Genomic DNA, 21,784 nt, shown 5'->3' with positions numbered 1-21,784 from the left:
CAATGGTCTTCTTAGAAGCTATGCCGCTCTGGCTAGCGGACTTAGTGGATTTCCATCCCCTTTTGTAAGTTTGTCTTTTGCTGCTTATTCAGTCAGTTTTCTTACCAAAAAAAAAAGAAGAAAGAGTTCAAATACAAATATGTACAATGCAAAACCTCAGCGGTATTTCTAACCCTTCTATTTGCACTTTACATATTTGTATTTGCGCTCTTACCAAACTGAGGCTAAACAGAAAGCAGTCAACAGCACTACTGCATTTGCCCAAACTTCATTTAGCAACACACAACTGACCTTACAAATCAAATTAAGTAATACACAGACTCTTCAATTGATAAATAGATCAAATTTTCAAATCCAATTCAATTATGGTTGAAGGAATGTCCAAATCCAACTCAAAGAAACAGGATTAAATGCAATTGTTTGCAGCCCTAATGAGAAGCAAGGTTGGAGGTAACAAGATGAATATCAGATACACAAGAGATAGGGCTCAAATTGCATGGTAGCTAAATCTTGGAATAAACAAGTTGGAACAAAAAATGGATTAGTACAATGACTTAGTTGTTGAATATCCAAAATTTCCGGACTGATAACACCCCCAATGCATTTGATCACTATACACTTATTTACCTGATAAATTCCTTGTATTCTTCAACTCAGCAGCAAAATCTCCAAAACAGATGGTCCAGATCCTTATCAACAGAACCTATTAAATGGGCCTGATATTTCATGTTTGCAGTCAAAAAACTTGATGGACGACTTTCTATGGTATGACACACAACAGCATGCATGATTATCTGAAAGAGTTTCATGTCTATTAGAACCAAAAATAACCCTCTGATGACCTTCCCCCATCCCCTCCGCAAGTCAAAAAATTCTCAACTACATTGACTAGCATCTTCACTTTTTTGTTTGGATGGTGGAATGGGGAAGTTAAGAGTGTCAAGCAGGGAAGGGATCCAAAATGACTCCCTTAAATCAAGATCTTTTCCTGCAGTAGAAAGAAATTTTGAAGCTTACAATAATGAATTAGCATAGTAACAGACAAAAAGGGGATCAAACACCTCAACAAGAGGTAGTGTACAACACAGATGCGATTCTGTTAAGAACAAAGCCAGAGGTTAACTGAATCCAAATGCACGCTTGGCAGAGTCAACAGTATTGCAGAGAAGCATGGCAATTGTCATAGGTCCCACTCCTCCAGGCACAGGGGTGATGGCCGACACCACTTTGACAGCTTCTTCATAGCAAACATCTCCAGTAAGGCGGTAACCATATTCGCTACCAGGGTCCTGTGCATCATTTGCAACCAGACAGATGTTACCCTACATACCATAAGAAAATAAATGCATGCATTTAGCATTACGTAAATGCAAGGGAGTTGGGGAAACATTCAGATCTCTGTGACTATTCTTCTTCTATTTCTTGATTGCATGAGTCCATTTTTCACAATAAATTTTGTTCATCTTACCACCTTCTTGCTTTAACGAGTTTATAAAATAAGATAGTCAACAATACTTTTCATAAACTGAATAGAAATTTCCCGTTGCCATATGTATATAACCAAAAATTAAAAAAAGATATATTTATTGGATACCTGTCTTTCCTCTTGCATGGTGGTAATTCATAATTTTTATATTTTGAATCATCAGCTAATAAAAAAGATACTCGGGGCTGCATGCATGCCACCACTTAATCCAGCATGTATCACCTATGCTCAGGATACAAAAGAAGCAAGTGTTTACCTCAACTGGACTTGTCCCTACATCAATCACAACTGCACCCGGCTTTAGCCAAAAGCCACGGACAAGGTTGGGTACTCCAACAGCTGAGACCACAATATCAGCTTCTTGTGTGATCTGTTCTGCATTTTTTGTGAAGGCATGTATGACAGTGACTGTAGCATGGTGCCTCTGTCCAAAAGAAAACATTAGAACTCAGTATAAAATGCTAAAAACATCATCAACATCATCATCCATGCCTCATCCCAATTATATGGGATTGGCTATCCATATTCATGAGGGTTTGGCAAAAGCTTTAGTGTCAGATTCCAACCTGATGCAACCCTCCTCTTTTCTCCAGGGTTGGGACTGGCAGTGTAAAACAAGCTCACACCAGCAGTGTTGTTTATAATGCTAAAAATCTTATACATAAAATAAAAGGTGTTACTGATCTGAAAATCAAGAAAACCGTATTACCTGCAATAGCAAAGAAGTAGGCAATCCAACAATATTGCTCCTCCCAATAACTACTGCTTTTTTCCCCATGATTTGCACACCTGACCTTAGCAATAACTCAATGCAACCCCTTGGGGTACAGGGGACAAACAGTGGCTCCCTTCCTCTCATGGCAAGGTTCCCCATATTAATAGGATGGAATCCATCTACATCTTTTTCTAGGCTCACGGCATTCAAAATCTTCTCTTCGTCCAAATGCTGCTCATGGAAATTTGTGTCATATGTTCATAGAAGAGGCATAGCACAATTAGTATGTCGGCATACCCAACCTAAACCCATCTTGTCCCTTTCATATGATGCACTTAGAAAGGTAAGGGTGCACATTCAGTAGGCCACTCTTAGTAGATTTGTCCTAGGCATTGACCCAGAGCATCAGATTTACCAGATTCCTTTATATGGTCAGAATGCACAAAAATTTATAAGTCCAGGAAAATCAAACTATTAACATTACCCACCAAAAACAGAACTAGTGATACAGGAGAGATAGTACACAAGTACCACGATACCAATTGATGTAGGACAGGCAACCCAGAGACTGTAATTTCTATTTCTTGGGAAGAATTGGGACTATAAACGTGTTGATGGGTGTAGGTTGGGTTTAGGGATAGACTTCAAAGCTTTTTTGGATAGTAGGCATATAGGGTTGTGCAGTTAGGTTAGAAAGTGTCATGAATCTCATGATCCCACATCTAAAAATATTTGATTTAACCTTTTATTGTTTTAGTTTAGGAATTAGTTAAGGGCCATTGCTTGGTGTAATGGTAAAATCTCAGGCTGATATCCAGTACTCCCCTCCCAAAACCCTGCATAGCTGGGACAAGCATTGGGTGATGATCCTTTAAGAAAGTTTATTAGAATAGGAATCTGATTATCAGCTTGTCCTATTACTCTTATTTATTCCAGATGTTGTATAGCTTCTCAACAAGAAGAATTGTGTTATTAAAAGCAGTTGTTGCGTGAAGGAATCACACCCCAAAAGAGGCATGCCTAGGAAGTCTATTCCCCTTAAAATGTTCTCACCTTTTTCACTGTTGCATTTTTTTTCAGTTACAATCATTGGGATCATATAAATTGGTATCAGACAGTGTTTGAAAAGCAAAAGGCGCAAAAAAAATAGCAAGGGCCAATTTGCACCTGAAGCGCAAGGTGAGGCGTGCGCCGTTTTGAAGCAAGGTGCAAAAATACAAAAAAAAAAAAGTGCTAACAAAATAAAAAAAGTCAAATTCAAACAAATGCCAAAAAATCAAAGAATGCAAAAAAAATATTAAGCATAATATTAATAAAAAATATAAACTTAAATTTTTATAAACCTATTATCTAAAATTAAAATACATAAACATAACATGTAAAGAGCATTCAAATGAAATTTTAAAAATAAAATCAAACATATAAAGCATTTTCAAGCATGTAAAAACATACAATCTCTTTTTTTCTTCAATTGCATTACTTCAAGCAGCTAAATATGTTTTACATCATACTCTTTACCTATTATCTAAAATTAAAATACATAAACACATCCCCAAAATTTCATAAATGTTTTCAAAAGGCGCACGCCTGGGCTGAGGCGCAAGGCACATCAGGCACATGCCTAGGCACATCAGGCGTGCGAAAGGGCTATGCCTAGTACCTAGGTGAGGCACATACCCTAAAATGTGTGTCGCCTGTGCGCCTTTTAAATCACTGGTACCAGAGCAGGTTTACAACCATGAAGACCTATGAGTACAAATTTACAAGAAGGAAACAGAGTCTAATTCTCTAACTATACACCAGGAAGCTCTTGAGAAGGATTATGAAGAAATACGAAAACACCTTGCTGAGGTTGTTAAAATGAGCAAAGAGAAACTACATTCTAAGATCTATGTACTTCACAACTCCATTTTGGTGGCAAAAAAAGAACCCATCTTTGGAAGGGTCATAACAATTAATGATGGCATTCTTTTTAATTCTAATGAATGTTTTGATAGGTCTAAATTTTCTGAGAACATTAAGAAGATAGGTTTTCTTAATCTGATTGCTAGAAGAGAGCTCAAAGAAATATGTAAAACTGCACTTTATGGCCTTACAATGATCATGTGCAGTAGAATGGTAGTTCGCAAGAAGAAGTTGTTTGGTCCATTGATCATTGAAAGAGAGAATGAGATATGGGATCCTGGTTCCAAGGGGTGGAATGTTATGATCCTGTATCCAAACATATTCAGTTTATGATTTTATTGTTTTAGTTAAAAAATTAGTTATATTCTAGAGATGGAAGTTCATCAGAATAGCAAACAGATTTTACCAGCCAACTAACAGTTTCGGCTTGCCATATTTCTCTTATGTATATGTCCTATGGCTTTAGAGCAAGAAAAAATATTTCAGGAGCAATTGATCTGGTAGAGAATCTGCCCCCTGGAAGAGGCATACCTAGTGTTGGATTGAAGTCTCTTTATGTATGAGTGTTCGGCTGATAAGAGTTCTTATTAGCCTATACTTAAGTTTAAGTTATCCTGTACTGGGCCTGTGTTAATGGGCCTAAGCCTGTTTAATGTTTTTAAGTTGTCTGGGTGTCCCATCACTAATCAGGGTCATTCCAGTAATTCCTTGTATCATTGTACTACATTCTAATATAAATAACAGTACTGTCGACTGAGCTATTCAGTTCGACATTCACAGCACTTCAAAGGTCTTCTTCTCTTCTCTGCTACTTCGAATACAGCTCCTAAGTTTACATGGTATCAGAGCATTAGCTTCTTCCTGGTTTCAGCCGGTGCACTCTCTCTTCTCTTGCTGTCTTTTCATCTTCTTTCTTCCTTTTCTGGGTTGCTGCAGTGAAAACCTAGGGTTGTAAGAGAGCAAAGCAAGTTCGAACCTAGGGTTTCCCTTGGTTGTAGGGCTCAAGGGAAGTAAGACCCAGAAGCAGATGTCCTACTAGGTTATTTCCAGCAAATAGTAGCTATTTGGCTACTAAGAGAGGTCTGTATAGGACAGACCTAATTGAGGACTGATTTCAGCAGTCCTAGCACTAGCCGAAAAGGGGAGAGCTTCTTCTACAGTTGCAGCTTCGAAGCTCCAGCAAGACTTGCACAGCACAGTGGTAAAGAACCCTAATTTCATGTCGGTTATCAGCCCAAAACCTCTCACTTGCTGTTGTACCCAAACTGGTTCAGTCCAAGTGAAGTCTACCTAGCGAGCTACCAGCACCTGATTGTCCAGCACTGTGAACACTTCGGCCAGCTCTAAACAGAACCATCTACTCTAGGACTGAAGTCAGGATGTCCTCACTATCCGGAGAAGTTTCCTCTAGAGATAACAGACCTGCCGCAAGGTCCTCAAACCTGGAAAACCCTAATCTGCACAGCTTGCAGATTACAAGTGTGCTACTGGATGAGTATAACTTCAGAGAGTGGTCTGTCTCAGCAAGGCTTTTCATTACTTCTCGTGATCTCACAGGCTATTTAGATGGGGACAAGAAGGAACCTGAAGTCGGCAGTCCTGAGAATGCCGTGTGGCGCAAGGAAAATGCCACAGTCATGTCTTGGTTGCTGGCCTCCATGACTCCTCGGGTTGCCAGAACTGTTCATCATTTCCCTACAGCTGCTAAGATTTGGGAAAAAGTATCTAAGACCTACGGCCAGAAGAAGAACAATGCTAGAATCTACAGATTGAACCAAGACATTGCAGCTCTAAGGCAAGGAGATATGACCGTTGCAACATACTTTGTAACTCTGGAAGGCCTTTGGGAAGAGTTTGATCATCACTTGATATTGGACTGGGAAAATGCCAGGGACAAGGAGAGACATGATAAGCAAATTGAAGAGAGCAAAGCCTTCAAGTTTCTGGCTGGCCTAGACCCAATGTATGAGGGTATAAGGTCACAATTTCTAGGGATAGATGAATTGTCAGAGCTACACAATGTCTATTACCTGGTGAGAAATGAAGAAGTCTGGAGAAAGGAGATGCAAGTTGACTCTCATACTGTAGAGAAGATGGGCCGAATGGCCCATAGGCTGTTTATTCTTTTCTTATTATTTATGTTTTTCTGTAATGGGCCTTATTCTGGGCCCATCCTGTCTATATTATGTTCTTTGTAATTTCTTGCCCAACTAAGGGCCTCCTTGTAATTATTCAAATCTATCTTAATAAAATAGTGTTAGGGTGCTGAGAGAGTGGATGGTTCGAAACTCTCACTCTCAAACCCTCATTGTCGAACTCTCAAGGTCTACTCTCTTTAGTTTTCTTCATGGTATCAGAGCAGGCCTGAACTTCAATATCCTAGGGCTGGAAGCTTAGCTCATGTTGCCTGATTCTTTGAGGTCATTGGAAGTGCCCAAGACTCGAATCTCTTGGAGAAGTGGTTCGGTGGCCAGGAAGAATCAGAGAAAAAAAAAAGGGGAAGGGGAACAGCTCGGTTCTGATTTGAAGCTCAAAATTGTAAGTTGTGCTCAGATTTCTGGGTTATTTTTTGGTGTGTTTGGACTGTTGTAGTGTCCGAAATTTCTGGGTTGTTTCTGTACAACTTTCGGCTGCCCTTTAATCTGGTTTAATCCAGAAATTTCTGGGTTGTTTTCACTCCTTCTTGGACTGTCAAAACTGTCGAAACATCCTTGTATCAAGAGTTATGGATTGTTGCTTCTATTTGGCTGTTTTGGGGGACTGTACGAACTGCTCTTGAGGCCGTTTTTTCTTTTTGATAGTGGGGTCATCTCTATTGCCTTCGCTGTGTTTGTAAAAAGGCATTTTCAGCAATACCGATTGGTATTCACTCTTCTTGGCTATTTCTTTGGTGATTACCTTGAAGTCCCTAATTTGAAAAGGAACTTCGGTTGAGTGCACAGTGCCTAGAAGTTTCTGATTACTTCTTGAAGGCCGAACCAAACTGTTTTTGGATGATTCGTGTAGAAGTTTCTGCTTCAGTCTTGGTTCTCACAACTTTCGGGTGTAGTTTGGCCTTGTGTATTGCCTTCTTGAGGACGGTTGAACTCAATCCTTGCTCGTCCTCATTCAGTATACGTGTATAAGTCATCTGAAATCATATTTGAAGTGTTTACATGATGTACTCCTCAGAGTTTGAAAACAAGAATGGTGCTGAATATGGACTGGTTCAGGGGACTCCAAGTGATTCTTTATTGATTGTGACCACAGTCAAACTAGATGGAACTAATTATCTGGCATGGTCACAATCAGTAAAGATATATGTATGTAGTAGAGGAAAGTGGGGGTTCATTTCCAAGAGCAAGAAGGCTCCCCCAGAAGATGATCCATCCTATGAGAAGTGGATGCAAGAAAATTACACTATCATTGGGTGGCTTGTGAACTCAATGCAGCCACAAATTAGTCAACACTACCTATGGATGAATTCAGCAAAGGAAATTTGGGACAGTGTTGCAGAAACCTATTCCCAAAAACTCAATGTGGCCAGAGCATATAAATTGAGAAGTGATGTAAAGAATTTAAGACAAGGGGAGAAACCTCTAGCTGTATATTTCTCAACCCTGAAGTCTCTATGGCAAGAGATTGACCTAATAGAAACTGTAACTTGGGACACCACCAATGATGCAGAGACCTACAGAAAATTGGTTGAAAGGAACAGGGTGTTTGAGTTCTTAACCGGACTAAACCCAGAATATGATATCACAAAACAAAATATTCTTTCCAAGGAGTGTGTCTCATTGTCACAAGCTTATGCATTGGTGAGTAGTGAAGAGAGCAGAAGGGCTGTCCAGGTTCAAGGGGCTGATATTAGTAATCACTTTGCGAATATGGGGGTTAAACCTAAAGGGAGTGCTGGAACTTCTGGTGGCACAAGAAAGAAAAAAGTTATATGTGAGTACTGCAAGAAGCCGACGCACACCAAAGACAAGTGCTGGAAATTACATCCTAATCTTGTTCCCATTCGGTTTCAGAAAAAACATGATAGTAAAAGATCATAAAGTGCAAATGTAGTTGTCGGGCCAGATACTGAAGAGATGTCTGCTTGTGCACAGTTTGCAGCCATGAGAGCAGAATATGAAAAGTTTGGGAAGATGATCAGTCAGCTGGGTGATGTGACTTCTCCTTCCAACCCTTCAGGAAATTCTGCTTCTTCTGCATTTGCTCACTCAGATATAAGGGCTTATGCCAATCATGCAACCACTTCAGGTAATCTCAAGATCCCTTGGATTATTGACTCAGGTGCTTCTGACTATATGACCAACTACCTTGTTTGTTTCATATGACTTGCTTCCTGGACGTGATAAAATCACTTTAGCTAATGGTTCACTTGCCCCTATCTCTGGTAAGGGAACCATCAAGACTACGGATTCCTTGTTCCTACCTTCTGCCATTCATGTACCTAAACTAAATACAAATTTGTTGTCTGTAAGTAGTTTAACCAAGTCACTAAACTGTTGTGTAACATTTTTTCCTTCCTACTGTGTTTTTCAGGATCTGGAGTCTCAGAAGGTGATTGGGAGTGGCCATGAGGCGAACGGAATATACCTGCTTGATACTCCGGGACAATGCACTGATCATCATAGGAATGTTGCTCTCGGATCTGTTTCTTCAGAGTCTATTAGTCGGATTATGTTGTGTCATCGTCGTTTTGGTCATCTATCTTTTTCTGCCTTGAGTCATCTATTCCCTAAACTGTTTAAGGGAATTAGTTTGTCCAGTCTTCATTGTGAATCTTGTAAGTTATCAAAGCATTATAGAAACAATTATCCTCTGAGCAATAAAAGATCTTCTTTTCCTTTTAATATTGTGCACTCTGATGTGTGGGGGCCTTACCACTTACCCTCCATGGGTGGCTACAAATATTTTATCCTGTTTATTGATAATTTTTCTCGGTTCACTTGGATATTCCTGCTGAAATCCCGTGATGAAGTTCCAAGGCTTGTAAGACAATTCCATGAGTTTGTTCAAACTCAATTTAATACCAAGATTAAAATTCAGATCTGACAATGCAAAAGAATATTTTGAGAAGAACCTATCCTGCTATCTCTCTGACATGGGGGTTATTCATCAAAGCTCTTGTGTTAGGACCCCAGAACAGAATGGAGTTGCTGAAAGGAAAAACAGGCATATTGTTGAAGTTGTAAAAAGTATCTTATTTGCCTCACATGTTCCTACAAGGTTTTGGGGTGATGTTCTTCTTACTGCTACCTACCTTATAAACCGTATGCCATCCAGGGTTTTGGGGTTTAAGTCTCCCTTCAATCTTCTTCATCCGGACAAGGACCTTTTCCTGTTCCTCTTTGTCTTTGGCTGCACCTGTTATGTACATGTTCCAAGTGTCCAAAGGCATAAATTTGAACCCAAAGCTCAAAAGTGTATCTTCCTTGGTTATTCCCCCACATAGAAGGGTTACTGTTGTTTTGATCCAAAGACTGGCACTCGGTATGTCTCAATGGATGTCACCTTTGATGAGCTTTCCCCCTTTTATGGTTCCTCTCCAGAAGGACATTGTCCACAGGGGGAGGATTTGTCGCAGGTCCTCTTCCTGTCCCAGTTGAGTCTTCTGATGTGTCTGCTTCTCCTTCAAATGTATCAAGGGTGGATCAATCGTTCCATTCTCCCTGTCCCAGTACTCTTCAACCTCTACCTCCTCGTTCTATCCTCAATCCCAAGGTGTATCAAAGGCAAAGATCCAGAAATGTGCAGGTTGTTTCTCCTACAATACATGAGCCTCATACACTTCCAGTCACAGATGAGACAACAGGTACAGTTTCAGCACCTTTGGGGTCATCCTTCCCTAATCTTGATATTCCCATTGCTGTTAGGAAAGGAAAACGGAAGTGCACTGCACACTGCACTTTGCCTATCTCTCTTCTGTTGCTTCTAACCCTATTCCCAGGTCTGTGTCAGAAGCTCTTAAGATTCTAGAATGGAGGGATGCTATGAGATCTGAAATCGATGCCCTACACAAGAATGACACATGGGAAGTGGTGGATTTGCCTGAAGGGAAGGATCCAGTCGGTTGCAAGTGGGTCTTTACTATCAAATACCGAGCTGATGGCACCATTGAAAGGTACAAGGCCAGGCTGGTTGCAAAAGGCTATACACAGACATATGGGATTGATTATCTGGAGACCTTTGCACCAGTTGCCAAGATGACATCTGTGAGGGTTCTTCTATCTTTAGCTGCTCACTTTGACTGGCCCCTTTATCAATTGGATGTGAAGAATGCATTTCTGAATGGTGAATTACATGAGGAGGTTTATATGTCTCTTCCTCCAGAGATGTATGGAACTGATATGAAAGGAAAGGTATGCAGGCTGAAGAAATCCCTTTATGGACTAAAACAGTCCCCTAGAGCATGGTTTGAGAGTTTTAGAACACTTGTTAACTTTGGCTATGTGCAGACGCAATCCGATCATACTCTTTTTGTGAAGAGGAGTGGACCTCTGGCAGTATACCTCATTGTGTATGTAGATGATATTGTAGTGACTGGTAATGATGTTTCAGGAATTCATGATCTAAAATCTTTTCTCCATACAGAGTTTGAGATTAAAGATTTGGAGGAATTGAGATACTTCCTTGGCATAAAAGTGGCTCAATCCAAGGATGGGATTCTTATCTCCCAAAGGAAGTATGTTCTTGACTTGCTCTCTGAAACTGAAAAGATGGGTGCTAAACCAATTGCTACTCCTATTGATATGAGTCATAAACTCTCTGCCTCAGATGGGACATTGTTAGAAGACAAAGGAATCTTTTAGAGACTTCTTGGGAAACTTTTGTACCTATGCATGACTCGACCAGATATTGCATATGCAGTTAGTTGCATTAGCCAATTCATGCATGCTCCCCAAGACACTCATATGGCAGCAGCAGAGCGAATCCTATGTTATTTGAAGGGCTCCCCAGGAAAGGGAATTCTGTTTGCCAAGCATGGTCATATGAAACTTAAAGCCTACACCGATGCTGACTGGGCCGGAAACATTGATGACAAAAGATCTACTTCTGGGTATTGCAGCTTGGTGGCTGGTAATGTTGTTTCTTGGAGAAGCAAGAAACAATCGGTTGTTGCTCGGTCTTCCGCTGAAGCAGAATACAGGGCCATGGCACATGGAGTTTCTGAATTATTATGGCTAAAATCATTGATGGAGGAACTTGGGGTTGAACATGACAAGCAATGATGTTGTACTGTGATAATCAGGCTGCCATCAACATTGCTCACAACCCAGTGCAACATGATAGAACTAAGCATATTGAAGTTGATCGACATTTCATTAGGGAAAGGGTCTATTCGGGTGAAGTATGCCTTCCTTTCATCACATCTGAAGGACAGTTGGCAGATTTTCTCACCAAAGGCATTCCCAAGGCAAAACTTCAGCATGATACTAACAAACTTGGCATGATTGACATCTATGCTCAGCTTGAGGGGGAGTGTAGAGAAGATGGGCCGAATGGCCCATAGGCTGTTTATTCTTTTCTTATTATTTATGTTTTTCTGTAATGGGCCTTATTCTGGGCCCATCCTGTCTATATTATGTTCTTTGTAATTTCTTGCCCAACTAAGGGCCTCCTTGTAATTATTCAAATCTATCTTAATAAAATAGTGTTAGGGTGCTGAGAGAGTGGATGGTTCGAAACTCTCACTCTCAAACCCTCATTGCCAAACTCTCAAGGTCTACTCTCTTCAGTTTTCTTCACATACAAAGTCAACTGAACTATCTGCAGAACATTCAGCCCTAGTCTCCACTAAGGGAAACAGATATCCAAACAAGAAGTCCCTCAAGTGCACCCACTGTGGTGGTGAGAAACATACAAAAGAAAAATGTTGGATCATGTATCCTCATCTGAAGCCAACTGCATTGAGAAAGGACAAGAGACAACATAAGAGTCATACGGCAAGTGGGAATCTTGCCACCAACAACAACAGTGGTGACAACTCACAAAGTACTCCAACAGTGTCTTCTTCCTCCATAGGGTAGGTTGCTGACTCCTCTGGAACTGGTACTTTGGGCTTCATGGCTAGTGAGGTAAAGGTTCTCAGCCGGGCATTAGCCCGTCTAAAAAACAATTCTTTTGCTTCCACCTCTCTTGCCAGATCAGGTACAGTCTCTACCTTTAGTGTAACTAGCTCCATTGATTCCACTTCTTGGGTGATTGATTCCGGAGCAACTGACCATATGACACATATGTCCTCCTTATTCTCTTCATATCATTTATTGTCTGGCCAGGATAAGATGAGAGTGGTTGATGGGTCTTTCTCCACCATCTCTGGAAAGGGGGTGGTTGACCTATGCAAAGACCTCTCTCTTAAATCAGTCCTACATGTTCCTACTCTTACCTCAAATCTTTTGTTTGTTTCAAAGCTTACAAAAAATTTGAACTGCAGTATAACTTTTTTCCCTACTCATTGTGTCTTCTAAGACAGATTGACGAGGAGAACGATTGGGAGTGGTCATGAGTATGGAGGCCTCTACTATTTTGATGCAGACATCGGCTCAGCCCTACAAGCTTCTGTTGCTACTAGTCCGGAAAGTGTAGAGTCAATAGTTAGGCAGCACCTGTGGCATGCTAGGCTAGGTCATGTGTCTTTTTCTTCATTAGCAATGTTGTTTCCCGAATTGTTCAAGGGCATTCCAAGTCAGAGTTTAATTTGTGATGTGTGTCAAATGTCAAAATAATGTAGAACAGTGTATCCAATTTCCAGTAATGAAATTCGAGCTCCTTTTGATTTGGTTCATTCTGATGTTTGGGGACCTTCACCCATTGTTTCCATTGATGGCTTCCGTTACTTTATCAATTTTATTGACCATTATTCTCGGTGCACATGGATTTATCTGTTAAAAGGACGAGATGAAATACCACGGATAACTATGGCTTTTTGCAAGATGATTGAAACACAATTTGATAAGAAGATTAAACAATTCCGATCAGACAATGCTGCTGCATACTTTGAAAAATCCCTGAACTCATTCATGGAAGATGCTAGCATGTTACACCAATCATCCTGCGCTAACACCCCTCAGCAAAATGGAGTTGCTAAGCGCAAGAACAGACATCTATTGGAGACAGCTCGAGCCCTACTATTTCAGCACAAAGTGCCCAAGCAATACTGGTCTCAAGCTGTACTCACTGCATCATACCTGATAAATCAGATGCAATCTAAGGTATTGGGTATGAAGACCCCCTTCTCTGTTTTGTGTCCCACTCTTCCAGAATTTCCTCTTCCCCCACGGGTTTTTGGTTGTATATGTTTCATACATGTGAAGGATCCAAAGAAAACCAAGCTGGATCCCAAGGCTACAAAGGGAATATTTTTTGGGTACTCTCCTACACAAAAGGGGTAAAAGTGTTATGATCCTGTCTCCAAGAAAAAGTATGTCACTAGAGATGTAGTCCTTTTTGAGTCTCAACCCTATTTCCAGTCTTCTCAGAATCCTCTTCAGGGGGAGACTAGTGGATTGGAAGAGGATTCTCATTCTCCCTCCTTTTTTATTCCCCTATCTGACTTAGGTCTTCCATCACCTTCCACTACTCCTAGCTGTGACATTCCGGGTCAACCTAGTAAGGCTCCAAATGTGCCAGTTACTCCTCCTGATGCAGCAGATGCTCCTAAAGATTCCAGTAAGCAACAGAAGGAGATACTTACATACAACAGAAGGAAAAAGGGCTCTCAGCCTCATGACTGCAACCAGTTGGACTCAGATCAATTTGTCTCTGCAATTCAAGGTAATTCTGACTCACATACTTCAGATTTGGATCTTCCTATTGCTCTTCGTAAGCCTGTCCGTTCTTGTACCACCTGGCATCCCATAGCTGATTTTGTTTCTTACTCACATTTATCTCCTGCCTATCACTCCTTTGTGTCTGCTTTTTCCTCTATACGTGTTCCTTCTAAGTACTCAGAGGCAACATCTGATCCAAGGTGGAAAGAAGCTATGAATGAAGAGATGAAAGCCCCTAATGAAAGCAAGAACTTGGGAATTAGTGGACCTGCCAGAGGGGAAGGGCACTGTTGGGTGCAAGTGAGTATTTACAATAAAGCACGGGGAGGATGGGTCAATCGAGAGGTACAAGGCCAGACTTGTGGCAAAGAGATTTACTCAAAAAGGAGGAATTTACTACAAAGAAACCTTTGCCCCAGTAGCAAACCTCAACACAATCCGAGTTCTATTGTCACTACCAGCAAATTTCTCATGGGAACTTCATCAGTTGGATGTGAAAAATGCCTCCCTAAATGGTGATCTTCATGAAGAGGTGTTCATGGAACCTCCACCAGGCTATAATGTTGGCAAAAAGGTGTGTAAACTAAGGAAAGCATTATATGGTTTGAAGCAGTCTCCCCGGGCATGGTTCGAGAGACTTTGTATGGCCATGAAGAAAGTGGGGTACACTCAGAGTGGTGCAGATCATACCTTGTTTACAAGGAGACAGGATAGCAAACTTACGGCACTCATTGTTTATGTGGATGATATGGTGATTACCGGGAATGACTTGGAAGAGATAAAGAGACTGAAGGAGTTCCTAGCTTCAGAATTTGAGATCAAAGACTTGAGAAATTTGAGATATTTTCTTGGGATTGAAGTTGCTAGATCAAGAGAAGGAATCTACATATGTCAGAGGAAATATGTGCTAGATCTCCTAGAGGAAACAGGCATGATGGGATGCAGGCCAGCAGACACTCCAATAGAATAGAACCATGGCCTACAAGAATCAATGGGTGAGACTGTGATAGAGAAAGATACCAAAAATTGGTAGGAAAGCTGATATACTTATCCCTTACTCGGTGAGATATTGCCTACGCAGTGCATGTTGTCAGTCAATTCATGCATTCACCAAAGATCCCTCACATGAGAGCAGTTGAAAGAATTCTCAGGTACTTGAAGACTTGCCCAGGGAAGGGAATTCTATTCAGGAAAAACAGTAGACTTGAAATTGAAGCCTATACTGATGCAGATTGGGCTGGGTCTGTTGGAGACAGAAAATCAACCTCAGGTTACTGTACATTTGTGGGAGGAAACCTGGTCACATGGCGCAGTAAGAAGCAGAATGTAGTGGCTAGATCAAGTGCAAAAGCAGAATATCGAGCTATGGCCCACGGGGTTGCTGAACTCTCATGGCTCATAACTCTTCTTAGTGAGCTTGGCATTAAGGCTGAAGGTCCTCTCAGGCTGTATTGTGACAATAAAGCTGCCATCAACATTGCCAACAATCCCGTGCAGCATGACAGGACAAAACATATTGAGATTGATCAACACTTTATTAGAGAGAGAATTGTCTCGGGTGAACTCTATATGCCTTATACTCCATCTAAGATGCAAATTGCAGATGTATTGACTAAAAGGCAGGCAGCAGCAAAGTTTAGGAACATACTTGGCAAGCTAAACATGATTGATATCCATGCTTAGCTTGAGGGGGAGTGTTGGATTGAAGTCTCTTTATGTATGAGTGTTCAGCTAATAAGAGTTCTTATTAGCCTATACTTAAGTTTAAGTTATCCTGTACTGGGCCTGTGTTAATGGGCCTAAGCCTGCTTAATGTTTTTAAGTTGTTTGGGTGTCCCATCACTAATCAGGGACATTCCAGTAATTCCTTGTATCATTGTACTACATTCTAATATAAATAACAGTACTGTCGACTGAGCTATTCAGTTCGACATTCACAGCATTTCAGAGGTCTTCTTCTCTTACACCTAGAAAGTCACCCCCTCCCCACACACAAACACACAAATTGGATTGTTTTTTATTTTTTCTCTAGTTACAAGCATACTATTGTTGGAATTGCTATAGAGGGGTAACCTAGGTTGGAAACCAGAAAACAACATATTCTTCCTGGATCTATGAAAATAAAGAAATTTCAAGAATTCAGTCTAGGAGTGAAATTTTTAATGAATTTTTGTATGAAGATTTAGCATGGAGAGTTGTAGTACACAACCAAGTTTGATAGGGTTCTCTGTATATTTCCGCAAAAGGAAAAAAAATAACAAACAGGTGAAATTCTTAAATCTTTTACTTCCCCTAATCTCAAGATTGTGCCTGTCTTACATCAATTTGACATCAGAACTCATGTCCATCCATCATATATCAATAGGTTTATCATCATTATAGAAAATATGTAGTTTAGTCTGATAGATATGCCTGATGCGCCAAGAAGCAATTCAAATTGTTTTAGTTTCATTTCTTGATTGAACAAATCCTGAGGGGGTGAGGAATGTCCAACAAACCAATACCCAAGAATTTAAATGGAACACCATTAAGTATTGCACAGTTCCAGAAATTACTTGAGGTAGAGGGAGTTGCACAAGAATACCATGAACTGATGGATTCTCATTAAAACTCAATACTGCATCAAGAACTTCATCTTCCCCACATTTGTCAGGAAGCTCTGCCATAAGAGATGTGATTCCGACCTCTTCACAAGCCTTTATTTTATTACGAACATATGTTTGAGAGTCCTTCCTATTACCAACCAAAATTACAGCCAACCCAGGAACCTTTCCAGTGGCATCTCTCATTCTTTTTATTTCACTGGCTATTCCTGATCTTATTTCTTCTGCCATCAATCTCCCATCAATCAATGCAGCTGTCTGCCTACTGGCTGCTGTCACATAAATTTAGAGGAAAAGACAATGCCTTGAGAACAAATAGAAAGTTAAATATTAACATCTTCAACAATTTGAGCAAATATTGAATTCAACAATGCAAAGATATCTTGTAGTTGGAAGAACCTTTCTCTAACCAAAGAGTCACACTACATTCTAAATCTATTAACCAAGACATTCCAAGGCATCAAGGTCATCGAAAAAAACAAGTCAAGAAATGAAACTAAAATCACCAAGGGGGTGTTCACCAAATAGGTGTGATTTTGTTTTTCAAAACAAAAAACAACTGTCACAACTGCCCTAATTTAACTAGGTTTGAACCAAGTAGAAGAGGTAGCTCTCTCACCATCCAGCACTAGCCAACCACATGATCAAATGAATGATAAAGATTCCATTAAGGAATAAAAGGAAAAAACAGAGAGCAGAAGTTCTCTATATACGAGTGGGCAGCCAGCAGCACTGGACTTTGCAAATGGAATCCATTCAACCATTAGCATTTAGCACTTCTGTGGATATCCAGAAAAGCCCCAATTCCACACTCAATTTGAACCAGCATTAATCCAGATATTTAATTGAATAGGGGCCACTGCTTGGTGCAATTGCAAATAGGCTGACAAGCCACGAGCATGAGAAAACGGGTTTGAGCCCGAGACCTACCACTTTGTGCTAAAAAGTGCAGGAGATTAGGTCGATATCCAGTCCACCGCTAAAGACAACGGATGGCTGGAACAGCATTGGGTTATGGCCCTTTTACGGGAAGGGGGGCTAGACAAACATTTCCAAAGTTCAATAGATACTTGATGGCTGGAATGGTAAAAAAAATGCTCCTTTTAATTTAACAGGTTTTGAATAAAAACCAAACTCTGGTTTGGCCAGACTCAGACGATGGCCTCTGTGGAGATTAGCTTTTCAGACATTGTTCTAGAATTCAGGATTTTCTCAAGAAGCTGATATTTATGATTGAAAGCTCATCTAGTTCCAATTGACAACCAAATTGCTACGTTGATAATAGATATCCCTTTCTAGAAGTAGTGTTTTCAGTTTAAAATGGAGGAGAAGCAACCCGAAGGCTGATACGCACGGAAAATAATCCTGAGGTTTTAAACGTAGGTTTTGATGAAAAAACGGCCGATGCTTAGCGCGAAAAATGGAGGCAGGATTCTAGAAGCCAAGCCCAAATAGTTGGGAAAAGGAGTTGCTGAGTTGAGATAGTTGAATTTCGGCAAAAAGAGCTATCACGATTGAAACGGGAACTGATAATGTGAATACGTTGTTTTCGAAATAAGTCTAAACTCTAAAGCATACATAAGAAGGGACGAGGCCCTCGTATAGAATCCACCACGCATTTGGGCTTTGGATTTATTACTCAGAAAGCAACTGATCATTGCTTACTTGGTACTACTATAAAGAAGCCCTAATGCGTCAAGTTGAAAGGAACCAACGAAAACAAAAATCCTTTCTTGCATGAAATTCGTCGGAATTTGCTGCTGCAATATACGCACCGTGGTTTTGAAAATGTGGGATCGCCGTCGTTGTTGCTGTCGTTGGGTTGGGAGTCCAATTGTCGGGGAGGTCGAGCTCGAGAAGGGAAGGAGACCTGGTGGTTGGGTAGCCGCTGAAGGATTTGAATGCCTTGGATATTGTGGAGAAGGCTTTCCTTCGCATCAACCTCCATGCCATCACGCCTTGCATCTTTCCTTTGTTCCACCCTCCTGTTCTCCTCCAACGATAACGAGCAAAAGCACCACTGCCAACGTCACTTGTTGTCTATTTGGCAAGATCAAGGACAATGTTTTCTCAAACCGAAACGGTCAATCCATCGAAGTTCGAACCACTCTACTCCACCGATTTCCCTTGCAATTTCTCCTTAATATTTGAACTTCTCTTTTTAAGACCTTCCCCATCGATCCATGCACGGTTATCACAGAGAAACCTGAAAAGACTAATGTATCCTTTTGGACTAGACCTGTTCATGTACCGAGCCGGGCCGGGCTCGGGCCGGGCTTTTACTGTGTATTAACAAATTTTTTTAAGGCTTGAGCCCGAGCCCGGCCCTCATAAAAAGCCCGAAGCCCTAGCCTGGGCCCGGGCCCGAAATTTAGCCTATATTATTATTATTATTATTAATGTTGAAGCAGCTGAATAAAAAGAGAGAGATAGATTGAAATTATAAAGAAAAGAATAAAATATATATATATATATATTAAATTATAAATATATATTTTAATAAATATTATATTATTTATATATTTTATATAATATATAAAATATATATTATATATTTTATAAAATATATATTATATATTTTATAAAATATATAATACTGAGTCGGGTCGGGCCGGGCTTTTTTGACAAATCCCGAGCCCGGCCCGAAACACAGTCGGGCTTACTGTGTTAAGCCCGAGGTCAGGCCCGCGAGCCTAATTATATGACCAAGCCCGGCCGGGGTACGGGCCGAGCCGGGCCGGGCCGTCGGGCTACCTGGCCCATGAACAGATCTATTTTGGACCAACTCTACCCATAATGTTTACAAAATCCCTCAAATCATCCTAAGTTTAAGGGTAAAATACCTCTCCCCTGATGTTTTTGATAATCATAAAAATCTCTCTTCATATTATTATTATTATTATGAAATGCACATGCACGTTTATTAGTGCATTAAAAAGAATTTGAATAGGATTATTGTCCATGATTGGCCTCTTGGCCCTCTTTGTTATACGGTGCTTATGCTTACATGCTATTGAAAATATTTTTGTATGGATGATGTATATATTACTAACGAGTTTTGCATATCAATTGGGCTAGAGATTCAGTTCCCTAATAACTCCAATATCTCCAAACTTTAACTTGGGTCAAGTTGAGATTAGGGTGCAAATGGATCGGACATGATTTGATCTTATTCGAGATCTGAACCTATTCAATCGAATTCAGATCACTCCTGTTTGGATCTTTATATCGGATCGGAAAATCGGATCGGATTTGGATCATCCCCCCTATTTGATCAGAGAAAATATGATATGATATATGTTATATATTTATAAATATAAATATAATATATATATATATGTTATTTATATATTTATAAATATATTATTTATAGTATTTTTATAAATTTATAAAGAACATGTGTATATATATGACAAAAATAATTTAAAAAATATTTGTTTTTTTATTTATTTAATTTGGCATATTTTATTTTCTTTTAATAATTTATTATTTTTTAAAGAAAACAAGTTAAATTGGATCAGATCCGAAGGTCCAACTTATCGATAGGATTTGAATTCAAATCAAGGCCTATCAGATCGGATCCGACATGAACAGTGTCAGATCAGATTCAGATATACCTTGATTCAAATCCGATCCAATCCATTTGCAGCCCTAGTTGAGATCAACCCTAACCCAACCTAAGTTGTTATACCCCAAACTAAATCCTATTAGGTCCGTGTTGGATTGGGTCTGAAGTAGTCCAATTTCTTCATTTCTTTTTTATTTTAAGAGGAAAAAAAGACAATTAGGATTAGCAAATTAATTAAGGTTGATTAGCTTTAGCATTAACACATATATGGGAACAAAGTTATGGTGATTTATCAAATTAAACAAACACAAATATGATAAATAATAATTATTTTTATACATGTAAAAATATAAACGATTTTAGAAAAAATTAGAGACATATTATTAGCATCATAATCATCATCACATTCAAAAAACATACACATTTGCATTTTTTGTAATATAACATACACATTTGTTGATAAACCTAAAATATGCTTACAATTTATAAAAGGATGGGGTCCATGTCAACAATTTTTCTCTCCTAATTGTTGTGCTTGAATGCCCCTTCCAAATTTTATTAGGCTTTTGGTGTTTTTTGAAAAAACTAGTAAGCATGCACGTGCTTTGCATGTGGCAATTCTAGAAGATGATAATGATAGGAATAATATATCCACGATTTTCTATAAACTTTTATATTTTTTTCATTTTTATATTTTATACTTTTTATTATTAGTCAGATGTAGACTACAAAATCTAAATCCGATTATGTAAATATCTCATCCAAATATGAGATAATCGGATTGAGTTTTGAAATTTCAAATATCATTGACAAGCCTACTTGCTTGGTAGGGATACAAACGGATTGGATCGAATTTGAATTAGGTTTTATTCGAATCTGATCCAATATTATTAACAGCAGAACTGATTGCATCTTGCATTTCATAAACATGGATTTGAATACAAATCCAATGAAGAAGTTAGATATTTGGATATGATCCATTCCAAATAAATTTAAAAAAGAAAATTAAAATATAATAATTTAAATAAAGAAAAACAAAAAATACAAGTATCTTTTTAACTATTTTCATCATATACACACATTTTTATAAAAAATAAATAAAATAACAAATTTACAAAAAACACAATATAAATAATATATTTATAAGTAAATAAATAACACACACGCACACATATATATATATATATATTGCACCCCTACTGCTTGGCTAGATTCTTCATTTTGTAATGTTTTATTTTTTTAGTGTATCTTTTTTTTCATTTATCAAAAAATGTAGGATTTAAATAGAGTGAATTAAATGTCGTGAAAAGTAGTAGTTCAATTTACAATTTAAACCTCACAATTAAATAGGGACTAAATTCAAAAATGAGTATTTTAGTTAAAAGAAAATTATACAATCTTATTCATATTTTTAATAGTAATGTAAATATAGAATTATAGATATGCTCAATTATTATTATTTTTTTTTTGTATTATTGTGTATAAAACTAATTCTGTTATTTTACACTTACTTTTTGTTTAATATGATAAATATATGATATTATACATGTATTTGAATGCTTTTTTTTCAAAATGTATTTATTTTTTTGTATTCTGAATTTTTTATGACGTTAAAATTTAATACATTTAACCCAAAAGTTGAATTATATATTATTAATTTTTTATTTCATTTTTGGCCAATTCTAAATTATGTATTTCATTTTCATTATCAATAAAAATAATTGTTGTTTACTATACTTATTTTTT

General features: G+C 38.8%; 1 protein-coding gene across 3 annotated transcripts; it reads right to left on the bottom strand.

Moving 5' to 3' along the window:
- Positions 1-790: 790 nt before the first annotated feature.
- LOC104612936 (Amino acid dehydrogenase family protein) lies at positions 791-18,628 on the bottom strand. Of its 3 annotated transcripts, none has more exons than XM_010280594.2 (5): positions 18,246-18,625; positions 16,423-16,742; positions 2,196-2,432; positions 1,743-1,910; positions 791-1,289 (listed from the first exon to the last, which is right to left on the bottom strand). In XM_010280594.2, exons 1-5 carry the CDS (start codon positions 18,433-18,435, stop codon positions 1,119-1,121), a joined length of 1,086 nt encoding a protein of 361 aa, XP_010278896.1. In that variant the 5' UTR covers positions 18,436-18,625; the 3' UTR covers positions 791-1,118. The 3 variants fall into 3 exon arrangements, with proteins under 3 accessions (XP_010278896.1, XP_010278897.1, XP_088743350.1); XM_010280595.2 differs by having other exon boundaries at positions 16,423-16,739; positions 18,246-18,623; XM_088887224.1 differs by lacking the exon at positions 2,196-2,432 and having other exon boundaries at positions 18,246-18,628.
- Positions 18,629-21,784: the final 3,156 nt, after the last annotated feature.

The sequence above is a fragment of the Nelumbo nucifera genome, chromosome 5 (assembly GCF_055504915.1).
Source record: "Nelumbo nucifera cultivar China Antique chromosome 5, China Antique-T2T, whole genome shotgun sequence".
In the NCBI taxonomy this organism is placed as follows: domain Eukaryota; kingdom Viridiplantae; phylum Streptophyta; class Magnoliopsida; order Proteales; family Nelumbonaceae; genus Nelumbo; species Nelumbo nucifera.
The sequence above is the reverse complement of the archived record's forward strand: the minus strand, read 5'-3'. Positions and strand labels throughout refer to the sequence as shown.